The 19,207-nt window shown below is 35.4% G+C and overlaps 1 protein-coding gene and 1 long non-coding RNA gene across 8 annotated transcripts; both read right to left on the bottom strand.

Annotated features, from left to right (window-relative positions):
* Positions 1 to 559: 559 nt before the first annotated feature.
* Positions 560 to 8,186, bottom strand: LOC112465692 (retinoblastoma-like protein 1). 5 transcript variants are annotated; one of them, XM_025033377.1, is made up of 9 exons: positions 7,821 to 8,186; positions 6,836 to 7,367; positions 6,446 to 6,742; positions 5,880 to 5,981; positions 5,604 to 5,701; positions 5,110 to 5,505; positions 4,647 to 5,015; positions 2,452 to 3,144; positions 560 to 2,337 (listed from the first exon to the last, which is right to left on the bottom strand). In XM_025033377.1, the coding sequence occupies exons 1-9, from the start codon at positions 7,956 to 7,958 to the stop codon at positions 2,155 to 2,157; spliced, it is 2,808 nt and encodes a 935-aa protein (XP_024889145.1). In that variant the 5' UTR covers positions 7,959 to 8,186; the 3' UTR covers positions 560 to 2,154. The 5 variants fall into 5 exon arrangements, with proteins under 5 accessions (XP_024889145.1, XP_024889141.1, XP_024889142.1 ...); XM_025033373.1 differs by having other exon boundaries at positions 2,452 to 3,388; positions 4,576 to 5,015; positions 7,821 to 7,958; XM_025033374.1 differs by having other exon boundaries at positions 2,155 to 2,337; positions 2,452 to 3,388; positions 4,576 to 5,015; positions 5,110 to 5,502; positions 7,821 to 7,958.
* A 1,004-nt stretch (positions 8,187 to 9,190) lies between these two features.
* Positions 9,191 to 11,313, bottom strand: LOC112465690. Of its 3 annotated transcripts, none has more exons than XR_003042051.1 (6): positions 11,022 to 11,313; positions 10,884 to 10,956; positions 10,596 to 10,802; positions 10,289 to 10,500; positions 10,112 to 10,209; positions 9,191 to 9,576 (listed from the first exon to the last, which is right to left on the bottom strand). It is a non-coding gene; the product is annotated as an uncharacterized LOC112465690 (long non-coding RNA). The 3 variants fall into 3 exon arrangements; XR_003042050.1 differs by having other exon boundaries at positions 10,874 to 10,956; positions 11,022 to 11,312; XR_003042049.1 differs by having other exon boundaries at positions 9,194 to 9,576; positions 10,879 to 10,956; positions 11,022 to 11,311.
* Positions 11,314 to 19,207: the final 7,894 nt, after the last annotated feature.

Raw genomic sequence — 19,207 nt, 5'->3', positions numbered from 1 at the left:
CAAATTTTACCATGCGGTCAATTTTACGAGTTTCACGAATACGTTAAACGTTAGAGCACAAGTACAGAGCGAATAATAAAGAAATATACCGCAACTTAAAATGAGGTTGTCAACATGTCACAAGACAGAATTCTCCATTGGAGAGAGTGAGAGGAGAGAGTTCTTATTTCTGCCGCGACGGTACGGCGCTACCGTCAACGCAGAGTTCTCGGCTCAGGGACCAGGAGCCATAAGTCACCTCATGTACAACACAAATATTTATATTCAATTATTATTTTAAAGTATACTCTAATATATATTTTTTCTCTCAATTCGCGATCGATATTCATTTGTATTCGAGTTACCAAGTCCTTGCAATGCAATAAATACAATAATTGTCTTTAACTCGCTTCATAATTTTATACATTGCTCGATAATAAATGGCAAATCAATGAGATCATAGTGAATTTAGAAATATTTATATCTACTTTGAGTTTTTCAATTCTTGACAAACTCTAAATTTAAAAAAATACAAATAACTTATATATTAAGATAGAAAATGCACTTATAATGAATACAATTGGTTTTATCTCCAATTTATTTGGATCAATGTTTTTCTTTTAAAGAAAATAAATTTAAGAAAACTATTACTCAACATTTGTATTTGCTGTGAGTATTCGTTGTTTTAGCCGTTCAATTTTATCGTTAAGTCTACTTTTATCAAGCGGTTGAAACTATATTTATTTATAGACTTTTGTATATGATTTTGATCGCGGAACAGAAAAAAATGTCGTAATTTTATTTTTTGATAAATCATAATATTTGGAATAGTCAGAACAATTTCCAGTGTGGAAGATACATACCAAATACTTCACAAATATTGACTAGGTTTACCTTTACAAGATATAATGCAAATAACGAGCTGATCACAACAATAAAAAACAAGAGTTATTTATATAATTAATATCATATTTTTTATTCAACTTTACAAATTCAAAATATGTGTATACAGAATGGTCCATTGCAACTGGATAGTATTTTAATGGTAGATACTATAAATCCAAAATTAAAAAGCCAATAATTTTTTTATCGAGTGATTAATATATTTCGTGAGTCAAAAGCGATTAAAGAATTTTTGATGGATCCAAAATTTCGGAAACGTAAATAAATACCAAAATATTACTCAGCTTATTTGACTTTAATTGAATAGAATATTTACTTAATATTTGTTAACGCAATAGAGTTTATGTTAAAAAGTAAATAATTACGATAAATCATAATAAAAATGTTCGAGAAGAATCAGTTTCAAGTTTCCGTCTAAAAATCTATCATTAAAATAATTTTTTTCGTTGTCAGTAGACCACTTCGTATATCGTAGTGTGAATTACAAATTTATTGTCATGATAATACTACCATGTTTTTTGCGATTTTTCCTATTTAATTTCCTATTTAAATCTATGTTATGTACGCTGAAAATAATTAATTCGACAATCCTAACTTTTAAAATTTCCGATGATTTTATAGAATCACTGGCGAATATTCTACAAAATCGCCAGCAATTTTATCACAAAACTAATTATCACTAGAATATATGGATGTACATGTTTTTACTTTTCCTATTTCTAAGGATAATTTTACATAACAATCATGATCAAAAGGCAACAGTAGACACATTAAAAAAAGTCATATTTGTTTTCAAATGATTCTAAAAATGTTCCATGTTAACAATAACATAATGCATGGAAAGTGTAATATGCGTGTTTCAAAGTTATAATCCACATTACACGACTTTGCGTTTTATACTATTCGAAAGACAGTTTGGTTCTGTAAATTATAAATTAACAAAAAAGTCTACTCTGGTAAGATAAAAGTCAACAAAGAATACTGGAAATTGAATTCTGACTTTACACTAAATAAAATTACAAACATTACAGCATCCTTATATGATGTGAACGATATTTTATTGGGCTTTTCCAATTTTCTAGAATGACTATACTGAGAAACGAACATCTCACATTTATGCCAGAAGACAGCCAAGAGACTGGCTTTCATCTATTTCATATAGGTTTCTTCATTTTTTGCAAATCAATTTGTATGCAAATAAAAACAGATTAAACATACTCCTCGTCCTCATCCATAAACTACGACTGACATCGTCATTCTACCACATTCCGCTTATTGATTTTGCGTTCGTCGTTCTCCAATAATATTTTCTAATTTCCGTGCAACAAAAGTTGCAGTTTTTTTAGGAGATGAACCTTCCGTCATTTCTACATCCGTGTCATCGGTAAGTAATCGCTTTCCTACACTTTTTTTCGCGTCCACAGAAATCATCATCTTATTGATAGCTTCTAAATCCTGAAAAATGTATCAATTATATAAGAACAAAAAAGAATCCGTCTTCACAAAAATCCATAATTTAAAAGTTAATTATAAAACTTATATTTAAAATTTTAAAAATGTATATTTTACCTTAGCAGGGCTACGACTGAAGCAATAACTTAATTGCGGCGCCGGTGATGCACTGATAGCCTTCGGATCTAGAGTGCGTGTCATAATACTACTAGTGACACGTCTCACTGGAGAATTAGCAGGTGCCTTTCCTTTCGGTAAAGGACTCAACGAGAGATTCATGACGCTACCGCGAGCCGATCCGAATTTGTTCGCAAATTCCTTGACCTGCGGAACATACATCGTGTTATAGAACTTGATTAAGTCGCCGCGTATCTCTCCATCAAAGTTTTGCGACGTTCCGGCCATATTTGTCGGCGTTGGTGGAGTCATATTTTCCCCTAACATAGTATTATCCTCCGATCTTTCGTTACCAGTTGTCCCTGGATCACCGTCATTAGAAACTTTTTCTATAAGCACCGATCTATATATATGTGACTCCGCCTGCGGTTGTAGACGATAACACCGCATAATTTCCGTGAACGAGTTTCTCTCCATCCTGACCAGTTTACATATTACATAAATTGCACACATTAAGATCTGATCGAGATGCCGGTCCTTCATCAATTTAGTACGTTCCTTGATGGAGTATTCAAAGATTGTCCATATCTTTTTCTTATCGTTATCCGATATCTCCAATGAATTGCACAAGTCCTGCATACGTACACACGCAAGATTGTAAAACTTTCGGAAGAACAGTGCAACGGAGCCCGTCCTCTTCGGTTTAGCCGCATCTTTGTTCGTCGCTTGTGCGGAATTATTTAACGCTTGTGTGCCTGACGCTTTAGAAACAGTAATTTGATCGGGTACTAAGAGTATCCTTTGACCATTGTCTAATACCATTCTATTGGAGGACAACACACTCTGCCCAACACGAAGGACGCTTTGACCGGTGATTCTGGTCTCGGAAAATAATCGCTTCTTTGCTACACCAGATGCTGCGATAGGAGACTGAAATCTAAATCATATATAACTTAATATATATAGCTCACTATCCTTTATTTTAAAAAATATATATTGAGGCTCCTGGATGGTCACCGCGGCCATATTGGATTCTTACTATCGAGGCGAGGAAAACACCCAATTTTGCTGTGCATGCCATTTTCAAATAAAAAGACATTTCAATAAAACATCACTATAGATCGTTTCAGAACACTTCCGAAATTGGCCGAAAACTATCCTTTTCCCTCGACAATAAACAAACAGCCATAAAACGAAGCCTAAACATACGGGGAAAACAGCCGTTTAACGACTATCGAAAAGAGGTGAAAACGTTCCTTCCGCATGCAAATCTTACTTTTCGGCCAATTTTACGACTTTCACGAATACGTTAAACGTTAGAGCACAAGCACAGAGCGAATAATAAAGAAATAGCACGCACAACAAAATAGGTTGTCAACATGTCACAAGACAGAATTCTCCATTGGAGAGAGTGAGAGGTGAGAGTTCTGATTTCTGCCGCGACGGTACGTCGCTACCGTCAACGCAGAGTTCTCGGCTGACCATCCAGGAGCCGGTAAAAAAGTTCAAATTTATGATTATTCTTTTAATTATTTTGCACAATTTGAAGAAAATAATAAAGCTCAATAACTATATTATAATCTATGCAACTATCATATAAATTTTATCACACAATTATATATTTTTATAACTTTTTCCAATCTTTTTCTGGTTCGTGTATGTATACGTACTCTATACGTACATTTATAGCAGTTTTAAATTTTCGAAAGAATCATAATCCTTAAATGCCCCCTGGGGTCCAGCGAACCCCAGACCCTTTACAATGATATATTTTCAAATGTTCTTGCCAAAAATGGAGCTCATGCTCCCATTGATGATAGTTGAGTGATCGATGTACCCGTTTGTACACTTAGCAGTACTCAGTTTACTTAATTTTTTATACTATGTTGAAATTGAAATTTTAACAATATAAGCATTTTATTCTCTTTTCTAAGCCTTGAACATTGAAAAAAATTTTCATAACTAAAGATAAAAAAATCAATGAGTAAGGAGACATTTTTCATGCTGGGGTCTTTTAGACTTCTCATGTCATTTACGAGATTCTTGAGAGGTGTGGCATTTATGGGATAAATTCGATCATTTTGTGTGTGTGCGTGTGTGTCCTTTCAGTTAAATAAATTATACCTTTCCGAAGCGGATGAAATTGGACTTTGTTGAACATCATGATGAGTACGTTCCCGATCTAAAGCAATCCGTCTTAATACAGGTTGACCAAGAGCGTTCGGATCAGTAGTTTCCAAAGTACCAGGCAAAGAAACTTCCTCACAACTCGGCACACCGTCCGGCAAAGACTCGATAGTTTGCCACAAAGGACTATCACTTTGCCAAGCCAAGGACTCCAGAATCTTCTCTTCAATCTGATTCAAGTGCTTGACAACATCTCGCGACAATTGATCTTCGGCTCTTACTATAATTTCTATGACCTTATAGAAATAGTAAGCATCCAGATTCAAAGCCTTCAATATCCAGGGGAATATCTTATCATTGCTTTTGTATGAATATATAACTATTTCAAGACAGCAGGCAAAAAGGCATTGGATAAAGACTTCGTTCAAAAGAAGATTCTACAACAAATAATTATTAAGATATAAAAACTACTTAATAAATGCTACTTCAATAATTTTTTATCTATGATTATCTCCATTTGTATAAACTTACAGTTATGTCATCATTCGGTTTTTTGCGTTTCTCGTCGTTTAAAATCATTTCTAGAAGTTTGTAAAACAGGGTTTGTCCCATGAGAAGGCGCTTCTTTCCAAAGTCAGATGGACCGTTATTTATATTAGTGATATTTGCGTTATTATTATTATAGTTTGCACAAAATTGTTCACCAATCTGTTTAACTTTTGCCTCAAGTAAGGATTTAACGTCTTGAGAACAGTTTTTGAGCATCTGTAATAGACTTTCGCTTGGAGCAGATTGTCCAGCTATCAAAGCTTGTAACTTAATAACACTTTGAGTTGCCGTAGTCACTGGTGTTATATTAGACATGTCCTTCGATCGAAGGTATTTACGTCCGGTCAATGGCGTAGGAGGTGCCAAATATTGTATCTGCTATAAAAAATTAAGTTATGCAGACATTATATGTAAAAAATATAATATGCTTACTATTATCGAGATAAAATAAATATAATAATCTTTCTAAAACTTACCCCAGCATGTTGTTCTCTCTTCATTTGCAATCGTTCGTGAAAATCTTCAATGTTCATCATTTGCGTAGGAGAACCAATGTTTTCATTAGCGTCATGGCCTGAAACAAGAATCATATATTTATATCAAATTTATACTTGTAACTTGAAAAACTACAGGCAAATATGAAAACTATAACTAGCCTAGCACTTTTTATTTGAAAAGTGTGATTAGTAAACAGAAGAAATTAGTTTAATTATTTGCAAAACAGAAGCACACACAAGATATTATAAACCCACCTTGTAAGACTTCATGTTTACTAAACTGGACATGCTTAGCACCACTTTGGTCAAATATATCTGATTTTGATACATCACTCAAATTTACTCTTCTCCATTCCGCTATAAAGCAATCACGACAAAGCAAATACACAAATTTATTTATAAAAAAAGTAAAATAAACTTAATAAACTAAATAGGTTGCTAGGAATGTATCTTCTTTTTTAACTTTTCTTTTTTCAACTAGAAACAATCTACAAGTTCGGATAGCTTCATTGTATAAATTGTGCGTATATATACATATATATTACAAATAATAAATAATAAAGTAAAAAAAAAGAGTATAATGTTAATGTGTTAAAATTTCATTTAGACTTAACATAATCCAAGTTGCAAACAATTATTAAATGCGCAGCATATACATTTTTACTTATCAATTCATGAAGATATTTACAGAAGCAAAATAAGCTAGCAGAAAGCATGCAAAATCATAATATAAGCTTACAACAATGCATGTGTTTTATTTCATACATCAATACTAATTACTATGCATAGAACAAAACTCTTAATTTAATTGTAAATTTTACCTAAGAAAATTCTTTCATCAAAGTCTCCGACACTTAGCATACGCTGTTCATAAGATTTGTTAATGGCCTTGTTATTACCATCAAAATTCAACGCCTCTAGCATACCGGAGAAATTTGACTGATCACCACGCAAGATCCTTTCATTAAATAACTTGTTGATATAATTCTTCACACAGTACTCCTTTATGGCTTTAGCCTCAACAGCAATTGCATCATGACGCTCACACAGCAAATTAATAATGCAATTTGGTGTTTGTGGTGAAGTATAATTATCATCGTTGAAATTTGCTGGTAAGCCTGTAAATTAGAAAACATTAGATGGGATTGTTCCTGTTAGATCATGATTGTTACACATGTGCTTCCTTTAAGACTCATTCCAAGGATACTCACCAGGAAAATTAGGATTCAGCAAGTCTTTTCTGTTAGCCAATAGAGCGTTGTTGTATACAAGATCACAGCAAACCAGCAAGAGGTGGTAAGAGTTAACAAGATCGTCAGAGATATCATGAATTGCACCTTTTATGCATATAAAGAGCGTCCAGCAGAATTCAAAGACCCTGCTGGGTGTACAGGGCACCGCTTTGTGCCTCCTAGATCTAGGTGGTCTAGAGGTATCCTCTCGTGGATCCTTGAATATATCAGCAAATATCGGCTGATATTTTTTAAATATAACCATGGATACTGAGAAATTAGCTTCTAGCTTTTCTATCCTGGCACGAAAGTCCTGTGGCATATTTGCCATATCTGCCCAAGATTTGCTCTTTGTAAAGAACTGTATCAGTGGCAGATTACACAGTTGCAAGAGACGGGTCAGCGACACGCAGTTGCCTTCTACATTAGTACCTGGTCTTCCTACTGTAGGTATAGAGAATTTTCTACAAGCTACATATACTGCACATCCTATCCAGTGCAACTGGTCACCCTACAAATATACATTACAAATCCTGTTTAAATCAATAACTCATACACATATATATCACATTAAAGTATCAATCAGGGAATGAAGTAAAAAAGCAGTAATATTATTCATAGAAAATAACGGGGTTCTACGAAATAAAAAAACGCAAAGATCTTAAAGTGTTAGGGTTTCCGCGATATTAAAAATACATGCAGATACCGCGAAAATCGAATCAATCAACGAGCAACTTCGACGACGCGATCTTGTCGGAATTAACGCGCCAAATAATTTCGTCCCTGTCGCGCTTTGAATAATCTTCCGTAAGGTGAAAGAATCGCCAGAACGTCGCACGCTTCGTCTCACGGGGAAGATCCCGAAAACGATCACATCGCACTGAGCCGACATTCTCGGCGTTTCGCGTGAAGCAATATCGAATTTGCCATCGGAACAGTCCCGTTATCGCAAGATAAATACTACCTCAAGGGTGTAGTTCTGCCGGATAGTCTCATAGGATTTCCAGGCCTCGGACGCGGCGGTCGCATCCATATTCAGCTTCTGGCAAAGATCCTGGTGTCGCCCGTACATCGAATCCTCAATATCGTCCGACTGCCCCATCCTTGCGCGTCGTAGTCCAGCCAGACGAGAGAAATCAGACGAGATACCGCAGGGAAAACACTTCTACAGTATTCTACACCGCCATACAAAAACTTCGTTGCGCCGTAACGGAGTTGCCGCGGGGGCTTGGCGGGAAATGACACGAGCGCCGACATATTTGCCATGTTGGCGGGAAACGTAAAGGTGCCTTTTCACGTTAACGCTCGACGCTCATTTTTAGCAAGCAAAAATCTTCTGAAATAATATCTTTTATTTATATATATATCTCCATATAAAATATTACTACTTGAAGATATTACTTAAAAATAATTAATATTTTACGTATTTTGAAGTCTATGTTTGATTGTACTGGGACGATTAACGACGATTCAGCGACGACGCTGAATATTAAACAAATTCAACTTCATTTCTTTGACGCTAGCGTCAAAGCGAAACCACCACGTTCACCTTGTTGACGCTGATTTTCAGCGTCTCATGACTTGGCACCTTATTGGCTTCTGCACACAGAAAGCGGAAACGCTTGCCGCGCGGCAAGAAGCGACGCGGTAGCCAATCAACGTGTTGCTTTTCCGTAAGAACCAAAAGTTTATTGGCTACCGCGTTGCTTCTTGCCGCACGGCAAGCGTTTCCGCGTCCTGTGTGCAGAAGCCATATGGCTCCTGCACACAGGACGCGGCAATGCGGCAACGCGGTGACCAATCACCATCTGCCTTTCCGTACTACTTTCAAAAGTAGAACGGAAAGGCAAGACGGTAATTGGTTACCGCGGTGCCGCGTTGCCGCAATGCCGCGCTGCCGCGTCCTGTGTGCAGGAGCCATAATGCAGCAGTGGCACCGCCAATAGTGCGTTCGCTCGCCGCGAACGTGCGTTCACGGCATGGGACACCGTCCAGCCAATAAAAAGACCGTATTAAACGGGGAGCACACACTTTTGCACAACGCATAATACGTAAGCATAAGAAAACTGATTGGTCTATTTCCTTATGCACATGTGTACCTTAAGAGCAAAAAGTCGACTTGAAGTCGACTTCTACCGATACTGACTTGGCAGAAAGTCGACTTTTTTAAGGACGAAAGTCGACTTTTAGTCGGCGTTTTTTGAGACATTCGCCGACTTCAAGTCGACTTCAAGTCGACTTTCGTCCTTAAAAAAGTCGACTTCTCTGCCAAGTTAGTTTCGGTAGAAGTCGACTTCAAGTCGACTTCCCATCATGACGGAAAGTCGACTTTCCGCCAACTTTTAAAGTCGATAAAATAAACCGCTGCGTACGTCTGGAGGTCGGTTGTGTATCGTGAAATGAGGTGAAAATGACAAAAGTTAACAGATTTTATTAGATTTTGATAAATAAAATCGTAGATACGCTAATGAATTTTCTCACTTTTGTAATTTTTACCTCATTATTTCAAGATACACAATCGACCCTTTGCTGGAAGGCTAAAACTGATGCATTTCGATTTTTTTTCATATATAAAATAATTTAATTATCTAAAAAACTGTATAATTACAATCCTAATGTTTTATTCTTAATTACAAAGGCGGCCACTGTGTGCCGTCATATCTGTGCCACTTCTACGTGCGCGGATTCCGGCAGCCACTTCTTGTAAGCTGACAACAGAACTAAAATTATAAATATATATAATATCCACAGACTTTTATACTAGACCATTAACATCTATGGACGCACTGCCGAAAAGCTGATGCGAGTGCGAGGTGCAAGTGTTAGTGAAGGGTGCGGCCATATTGAATTAACAATAAGTCACTATCGGGTGTTCAGTTGCTCATGATGTGCGTTTATCTGCATTCGTTATTACAGTACATAACGAAGCCGGCGAATGTTTTTGTGTTAAATATTGGTACATGTTATCAATAAGTTTGTAAGTCATGCCTTCAACGTGTAGCGTACTGAATGCCGAAATCGAACCACTACTCCTGTAGTATTAAACCCTTTCTTTTGGACATTCTGTATATGCCAGACTATTGTATAGAAATCTTGTATAAAACCACTTGTATAGAATCTGTAGTATAGCATATCTTGACTAAAATCAACATGGCGGCAAGCATCACGGCTGAGATGCCTGTCAGCGGTCTAGTATTGTATAGAAGTCTACTCTATGATAATATCTAAATATTATTTTATAAATTAAAATCTCACATTTTTCATCCAAACCCCAGATTTCTAGCAGTTTGTATTTGGACACGACTCCCTGCGACCGCAGCGTTTGTACTATTGCTCGAGTGCGTGGTATTAACCTGAAAAAATCGTATTGAATTGATGTAATCTATTCGATGAATCAACGTGAAATCGAAAGGAGATAGAATAACGATTTACCTGGCCTATGACTTGGTGATGCTCCCAGGTGTCGTCAGCAGCGACGGAACAAATCGTTTCAGCTTAGGGTACACTTGACCCTCCAAGAAGAAATACGCGAACCATTTTACACCGTCCACAGATGCTCTATATCCATCGATGGTAGTGCCCATCCGGCCTTTCCAAATGTACCAGACACGCGGCAAGTGATCTTGCCGGTTCCTTGATTATATCTATAAATGAGAATAATATTCGATCATAATGAAGATTAATATCTTTATAAATAAATAGGAAAAACATTATAAAGCAACAATTGTGATAAAAATACCTTGGCGGTGGATCAACCAATGGTTCACAAAGATGGCATAGCGTGGAAGCGAATTTCGGCAATCATTCGGGTTCTATCGCCGTGACCCCTCGCATATACATCTTATTCGTTTCGTACACCTTTTTATAAACCACCTATTCCGGACTGATTTTCCGTAGAACGCACGAAGAATGCATGAACACAGGTTCCTCCATTTCTGATGGTGTTCTGAAAGATGGTTCAGAATGGAGAGGTCGCATTCAATAGGTCTTAATTATCGATGATAATTAATAACACACCATACCTAACCTCTAAAGCATGTTTTCATTTGGCCTTATCCTGATCCTCTTTTAGATCCGCCATGTCGGTTGGTAACCGCATTCTGTAACAATTCTTGTTGTAGACAATGTAGACAACCGCGTCTCAAACATATTGCAACATACATACAGTCAAATTCCAGTATTCTGATCTAATCGAGAATAAGTCAACGGGAAGACAATGATGACGACGACGACGACGACGTTTCGTGGCGGTGGTTGATAGCGCGGCGCTTTTCGACGTCTTATCGTGTCCTGTCTCGCGGCAAGTATTCCTTGCACTCGCGTAAACACTAATTTTCTCCTCCAGCCTCCTCGAGATTCGCCGCCATATTGATGATGCATGACGCGCCGCTTGACTGTTTCCCGTCTTTTTATAGTCGACTTTCCGTCATTTTTAGAAGTCGACTAGAAGTCGACTTTTAGTCGACTTTCCGCCATTTTTAGAAGTCGACTAGAAGTCGACTTATAAAAGTCAACTTTCCGTTGATTTTTATAAGTCGATTATTTAGAAATCGATTTTTAGTCGACTTTCCGCCATTTTTAGAAGTCGACTAGAAGTCGACTTATAAAAGTCAACTTTTCGTTGATTTTTATAAGTCGACTATTTAGAAGTCGACTTTTAGTCGACTTTCCGCCATTTTTAGAAGTCGCCTATTTAGAAGTCGACTTTTATGGAGGATTCACATTGCGTCCGATCACGTCCGATGTTCGACGTACGACGATCCGACATCCAATAACAGAATTTATTATTAGAGACAAAAATTTCCTATTGGATGTCGGATCGTCGTACGTCGAACATCGGACGCAGTGTGAATCCTCCATTAGTCGACTTTCTGCCATTTTTAGAAGCCGACTAGAAGTCGACTTATAAAAGTCGACTTACCGTCGACTTTCCGTCAATTGTGCTCTTAGGGTATGGACCAATCAATTTTTTTATGCTTACGCATTATGCGTTGTGCAGAAGTGTGTGTCCGGGCCCTTAAGGTCTATCCAGACAAACTTGCATGGGTGCATAACCATATGCATAAAGAAACGGATTGGTCTATTTTCTTATGCACATGCATATGGACCAATCAATTCTCTTATGCATATGTTTATGCGCTATGCAAGTTTGTCTGGATTGACCTTTAAAGGCCATTGCAGTTTTAAGCCGGTATTCATAGGCCGGTATTCATAGTGATGGGTCGACAGGAGTAATAGCGTTTTCGATTTGCGACTCAAACCGACTTGGGTCGCATCATGTATACAGGACTCTAGCATCATTGACGTAGAATACATACATATCTATGTATGTATTTCACGTCCATTGATGCGACCCGAGTCGGGTTAAGAGTGGAGACTGGGTGCGTTCAGCCGATACTCCGCTAGCCTAGCGCACGTAAGCAGCGAGCGCTTTGCTACCATTTGCTACGGAAAAATTTGGCTGGACAGAAGCGCTCGCTCGTTTCCTCTCCTTTTAATCCATTGGGTCAAAGGAGAGGAAACGAGCGGAAACGAGCGAAAACGAGCGACTGCTCACGATTGCTAGGCTAGCGGAGTATCGGCTGAACGCACCCACTGTCCCGGCTTAGCTACGACTCGCTGCGAGTCCGTATTTTATTTATTATAAATTTTTAAGAGCCAAAATGGAAAATCCGGCTATGTACCGGGTTGCAGCTGATCTTACTGATGAAAACGAGCATAATATTTTAATGAGATTCGTTAATTAATTTGGCTAAAGTTTGGGAAAAACCATTTGTAGCCGTGAACTACAAATGGTTTTTCCCAAAGTTTAGCCAATTAATTAACAAATCTCATTAAAATTATGCTCGTTTTAATCAGTAACATCAGCCGCAATCCGGTACATAACCGAATTTTCCATTTTGGCTCTGAAAAAATTTATAATAAATAAAATACGGAGTTAAAGTGCAGTTTAAAATGCACTTATAAGGGAACCTCGCGAAGTGGAAAATTCTGATTTTAATATAACTTTCCACATATGTAGGGGGAGTAAAAAGATGAATTTAGATATTTTTTGTAGCTACCCAAAAACGGTATTAAGGGGTAAAACCACTGCTCATAGTAGAGCGGTTTTTTGCTTTTTTCGATATATCTCGAAAAATATTTGAGATATAAAAAAATATTTCTTATAAAAGTTTTACAGTAAAATCTCCTCTATTTGACAACATTAATATTATTTTTTAAAAATAATTTTTTAAACAAAATTTTGATTAAAAATTAAAAAAAAAAAATTTTTTTAAATATTTATTAATGTGGTTGAATAAAGATGTTTTCAAATAAAAGTTTTATTTGAAACATTTTTTGATATCTTGAATACTTTCCGAAATATATCGAGAAAAACAAAAAGCCGCTCTACATATGACGAGTGATTTCACCCTTTAGAATCATTTTTTGGCAGCAACAAAACATTTCTAAATTCATCTTTTTACCCTCCTCCCCCCTACATGTGTGCAAAATTTTATAATAAGAACATTTATGTGATTTAACCGCAACAAATAATTTTTTCAAAAATTTATTTATTTTTGCATCTCTTATTTAAAAAAATATCTGTTTCGTGCGTTATTTAATAAAATTGTAAAATGAAAATACTTTTATCCTGAATGTAGGGGGAGTCCGGGAGACTTGACCATAGAGGAGAAGTTGAACCACTTCAAATATTTCGTTCAAATTTTGAACAAAGAGCTCAATCCGAGCACGTTAAAACACGTTTGTCTCACTCACAGTCGAAACGCACTACCAAGCGTCATATTGTCACGTGCTCGGATTGAGCTCTTTGTTCAAAATTTAAACTATTTGAAGTGGTTCAACTCTCCTCTATGGTCAAGTCTCTCGGACTCCCCCTACTTATAATTCTTTAAACAATATTGTAACAATTTTAGCGCCAACTATAAATTTCTAAATTTATTTATTTGTGTGTGCGTGCGTGCGTGCGTGTGTTTTGTAAAATATTTTAGTTTTAGGGGTTCTTTTGTCAATTTAATCTACACAATTAAATGGTTAAGTTTGTTTCATTTCAATTCGCTGAATTTAATTTGCAAGAAATTATTAACTTTATTTATATAAAATATTGATTTTATTTTGTCATTCATTTGGTTTTCTTTTTATTTTGTATACAGAAGTTATGATTATTTTGCTTGATAGAACGTGTTTTTCTATTTCTTAACTTACGAAAGTTTATTATCAAAAATTGCACATAATTATCGTAAGTAAACAAAATATAAATAGTAGTTATACGAGTGAAGGATGTGACGGACACCGTGCATTAATTCCATAGTTGATGAGTATAAAGTACCAACAAGTATAATAATTCATTCAAGTGTATCATCAAAAAGTCAAAATTTTTTGCTTACATATAGCTACAAACTAAGAAAAAGGGTCTAAAAAACGGTTGCATCATGAAAAGTATTCTTTGTAGTTCTCAGATAATGTGTGATTTTTGGGGGATTTTTAATTCCATTTTAAATGACGGAAAAAAATTACCGGCGCAACATTAAAAAAACGATGAAATCGAGGGTTTTTGGGATTCGAGTCTCGGAGTTTGACGGCGCGTGCAAGCTAAACGACAGACTTGACGATCAATGTTGTTCAGATCATTATTGTAGATAATTTTACGCTCTACAAAAAAAGGTACGTATTATATAGTTAGTTACCCTATCTTGTTTAGTTTTCGAGATATTTGATAAAAAATAAAAAAATCGCGTTTTTTTGTTGATAATATTGTTAATAACTTTTTATTCCGCGTTAATTTTGCGAGGCAAAATAAATCCCACTTATAGCACCTCAAATCAAAGCGATTCATGGTGGTTGCAACCTGGGAAGATTAATTGAACGATTCGATGTCTAATATGACTGGCCTATATCGTAAGTTACTACAGAAGTAACGCTCGCGCAAACGTAGTATAAGTTAAGTTATAGATGTGCTTTAGCCTATTTCGGTCTATTGTTCTTTTGATTGTTTTTTTGTCTAGTAATTAATATGTATTAATATTTATATATTTATTACTAATTATTAAATATTATTTAATATTAATAATAATAATTAAAGTATATTAATGTTTATTAATTGTTATAATTATTAACATTGTTAATTTTTATTAATTATTATCAATTATCATTTTTGTATTAACACGCTTTAATAATAAATTGTTATGTAATTTCTTTCGCATTTTTGGAGAAATTCTGCACTTTTTAGTTTTATTTGCTTTTTTAATGGCGCGCGTTTATTTCGATAAACCCCTGCTCTAGCTTGGACGAGAGATGAACAAGGTCAATAAAGCGATTTTTGTTTCATTAGAAGTTTTGGCTATGGTCTACTTAAGATACAGAGTTCACTGGTTTCTTGATAAGTCAACTTCTTCACACTCTTAGACCCAGTTTCACAAGTGTCGGTTAACTTTTAATCTTAGATTAACTCACTCTTTGCCTCCTTCTAACGTCCCTCTTAGAAAAAAACGAAGAGTGAGTTAATCTAAGATTAAAAGTTAACCGACACTTGTGAAACTGGTCTTTAGGGCCTAAGCAGAATGGCTGTCTTATAACCTTAAGGCAGTGTTTTATTCCTTAAATCTTTGTCTTATGTAACGCACAATACTGTGTTAATGTTTCCTGTCTTGTGTAGTATACGTCGCGTATACGCGTATATATTTTTTATATTCGTTTATGTTTTTACATTAAAGAAATTTAATGTAAGAATAGTATATTGTACAACTAGTGGGAAAAGTGGTCAATTCTGAATGAGTGTGAAGTTGGTCGCACTCGCTTCGCTCATGCGACCATCAGACTCATTTGGGCTCGACCACTCTTCCCACGAGTTGTTCATACTATTTTTCCTAACAAGAGCGTGAAACAGGCCGCTTTTCGCGCTTGTTTTACAATTTCATTTCTCCACTAGTTGAGAAATGGCTCCATGTTTCAACGCTTACGTCATCATTGCGAAATGGATCGTTTTGCTCACTCAAAACAAGCGCGAAAAGTGGCCCATTTCACGCTCGCGTTAGGAAAATAATATTAAAATTGTACCCTAAATTGTATGAAGAATATTAAAAATGTTACACTCGAAAAGAAATATCTTTTTAAAAAAAGATTCAGAAAAGGCGTTATTTGTTGCATCTTCTCGATATTTAATATTTAAATTTTCAATTTAAATTTAATATTAATTTTTTAAATAAAAATTAGTACTTCTATATACGCTATTATTTTTTTCGCCCGCGCTTCGCGCGGGTTCAAAATCTATTCCCCTCTCCCCAAACTCACTTATTAATTAGGAGCACTTTTGATATTCTTTCTCCTCAAACTCTAACCTACATCTTCGAATTCTTTTTTAAAAAATAAAAAATAATAGATAATATTATAGATGCAGATTAGCATATTGTCAAATATTTCAAAAATGTGTATATATATATATATATATATGTATATATATAAATAATCCCTTATATTAAAGTTTTTAAATTTTATTTTTGCTCGCCCCTCGCGCGTTTTCACCCTCCGTTGACCCGCCATTATTAACGCTCTTTTATTTTCTTCCATTTTATTTTCTCTTTGCGAAATCATCAAAAAATTAGAAAAATTTTGGCACCGGTTTCAAGAAAATCAATTCTTAATGAAAAATTATCCATTAATAAAAAATTAAACTTATCCTCCTAAAATTAAAAAAATTTTGACACTTGACTCCTATTTTATATATAATTCTTTAAGATTTGGTCAATTAATTCCCGAAAAATTGGAAAAATTTTGTAACCGGTTTCCAAAAAAATCGGTAACGAAAAATTATACACTTTTATATAGCAATCCCCGGGAAATTTTACCTCTATTTCATATGTAATTCTTTAAGATTCGGTCAATTAATTCCCGAAAAATTGAAAAAATTTTGTAACCGGTTTTCCAAAAGATCGGTAACAAAAAATTATACACTTTATAGCAAACCCCAGAAAATTCTACCTTTATTTCATACACAATTCTTTGAAATTCGATCAATTAACTCCTGAGAAATTTGAAAAATTTCGTAACCGGTTTCCACAAAAATCGATAACGAAAAATTATCTATAAAAATTATCCATAAAAAAAATTCAGCTTGATATCTCAAAATTTACGAAAATTGAAACAGAAATCGGAAACCCTTTTATTATTAGCAATTTTTCTATAAACTCATTGTAGCCATCCTTAGAAAATTTTGAAACCGGTTTCCAAAAAATTTATTATGAAAAATTATACACGTTTTTGCCATCCCCGAAAAATTAAAAAAATTTGAGCATTGTTTTTAAAAAAGTAACGAAAAATTATCTCTAAAAAAATTCAGCTAATATCTCAAAATTTGAGGAAATTAGAACAATCACGTACATTTTTTTAAACAAAAATTGGAAACCTTTTTAGAAAATTTGGAAAAACTTCGTAACCGGTTTCAAGAAAATCTATTCATTAATGAAAAATTATCCATTAATAAAAAATTAAACTTATTCTCAAAAATTAAAAAAATTTTGACACGCGACTCCTATTTCATATATAATTTTAATTTGGTCAATTAATTCCTGAAAAATTGGAAAAAATTTGTAACCGGTTCCCAAAAAAATCAGTAACAAAAAATTGTACACTTTATAGCAATCTCGGGGAAATTCTACCTTTATTTCATATGTAATTCTTTAAGATTCAATTATTTCCCGAGAAATTGGAAAAATTTTGTAACCGGTTTCCAAAAAAATTGGTAACAACAAATAATACACTTTATAGCACTCCCCAGAAAATTCTACCTCTACTTCATATACAATTGTTTGAGATTCGGTCAATTAATTTCCGAAAAATTGGAAAATTTTCTGATACCGATTTCCCCAAAGATTGGTAACGAAAAATTATACACTTTATGGCAATTCCCGGGAAATTCTACCCATATAATTTTTTAAGATTCGGTCAATTGATTTCTGAAAAATTGGAAAAATTATGTAACCGGTTTCCAAAAAGATCGGTAACGAAAAATTATACACTTTATAGCACTCCCCGGAAAATTCTACCTCTATTTCATGTATAATTTTTTTAAATTCGGTCGATTATTTCCCGAAAAATTATATAAATTAGAAAAATCGGTTTCCAGAAAATCGGTAACAAAAAACTATACACTTTATGACACTCCCCGGGAAATTCTACCCCTATTTCACGTACCCTTGATAAAAATTCGGTCCAAACGAATGAGTAGTTCGCGGTCAGACAGACATACATACATACATACAGACGACGGTACTTATAAATATAGATACAATATCCGAATATGTTATTATTACGTGTGTTTTGTTACAAAATACACTTGAATTCACTTTCAACAAAAGGAAGGAAAACCTTCTTTCGCGATTCGTTTATAGCGACGTTAATCAACGGAAATGAGAACAAAAAGCTCGCTGATGCAGAACTCGAAACACTCGCCGTATCAGATGGGAATTACGTTTTGACACACCGCGCGACGCACCGCACGATACACATTAATCAGCGGGGCGTGATGTGCACTAAATAAATAATCCAAATGTGTGCGACTCATCAAAAGCAAGATGTGTCACCAGAATAACAATTCATGCAACAAATTTTACCTCGAATTGGCGTGTGTTAAATTTTATTTAATTTTTAAACGAGCGAAAGTGTAACAAATATACACACACAGAATAATTGACAAGCGATAATTATCGCAGTTTTCCAGCGATTATGAGTTTAATAATTTATAGGAGTGTTCTATCTCTCCTTACACGTCTATTAATCGATACTCGAAACTTGCGATATCGTCCGTCTCGATGCGCAATTTATTTGCGGGAATATTTCCTGCGCGCGTTATCGCCGCTACGATATTGCGATCTAGCGTTTGACATCGTTTGCGGAAAAACTGGTTTCTCATCAAGCATACGCAATCTCCCGATGATAAATGGTCATACCTCCGATACCCCCATTATGCGTCTTCACCAGGGTGCCTGCATAAGCTCAAAGTAGATCGAGCAACATTATACAGAACGAGTACGAATGTTATTAAATCGCTTAACAGTCATAGGGTACAATATCGTTCTTATTCTAATATGTATATTTTTGTTAAGATAGATAGTTTGTCGCCTCTCCTCCGGTTCCAGCGCGCTACCAAGCAGGTGCGCTGACAATGAGAAAAGAAAAGCATCGCGCAAACCATGCACGCTTCGACGTAAAGCGCGAGCGGTGAGTCAATGTCAGCGTCGCGTTCAGTAATATGTGTGGTGTATGTATACATGCCGTTCTTAACGTATCTCCCCGCTCATTGCCGTTGTCATCGCCGTCGTCGTCGTCAGTCCGGGTGGAGATAAAAGAGATCGG

The sequence above is a fragment of the Temnothorax curvispinosus genome, unplaced genomic scaffold (assembly GCF_003070985.1).
Source record: "Temnothorax curvispinosus isolate PA1 unplaced genomic scaffold, ASM307098v1 QBEX01015430.1, whole genome shotgun sequence".
NCBI classification, from domain to species: Eukaryota; Metazoa; Arthropoda; class Insecta; order Hymenoptera; family Formicidae; genus Temnothorax; species Temnothorax curvispinosus.
This window is presented reverse-complemented; position numbering and strand designations above follow the sequence as displayed.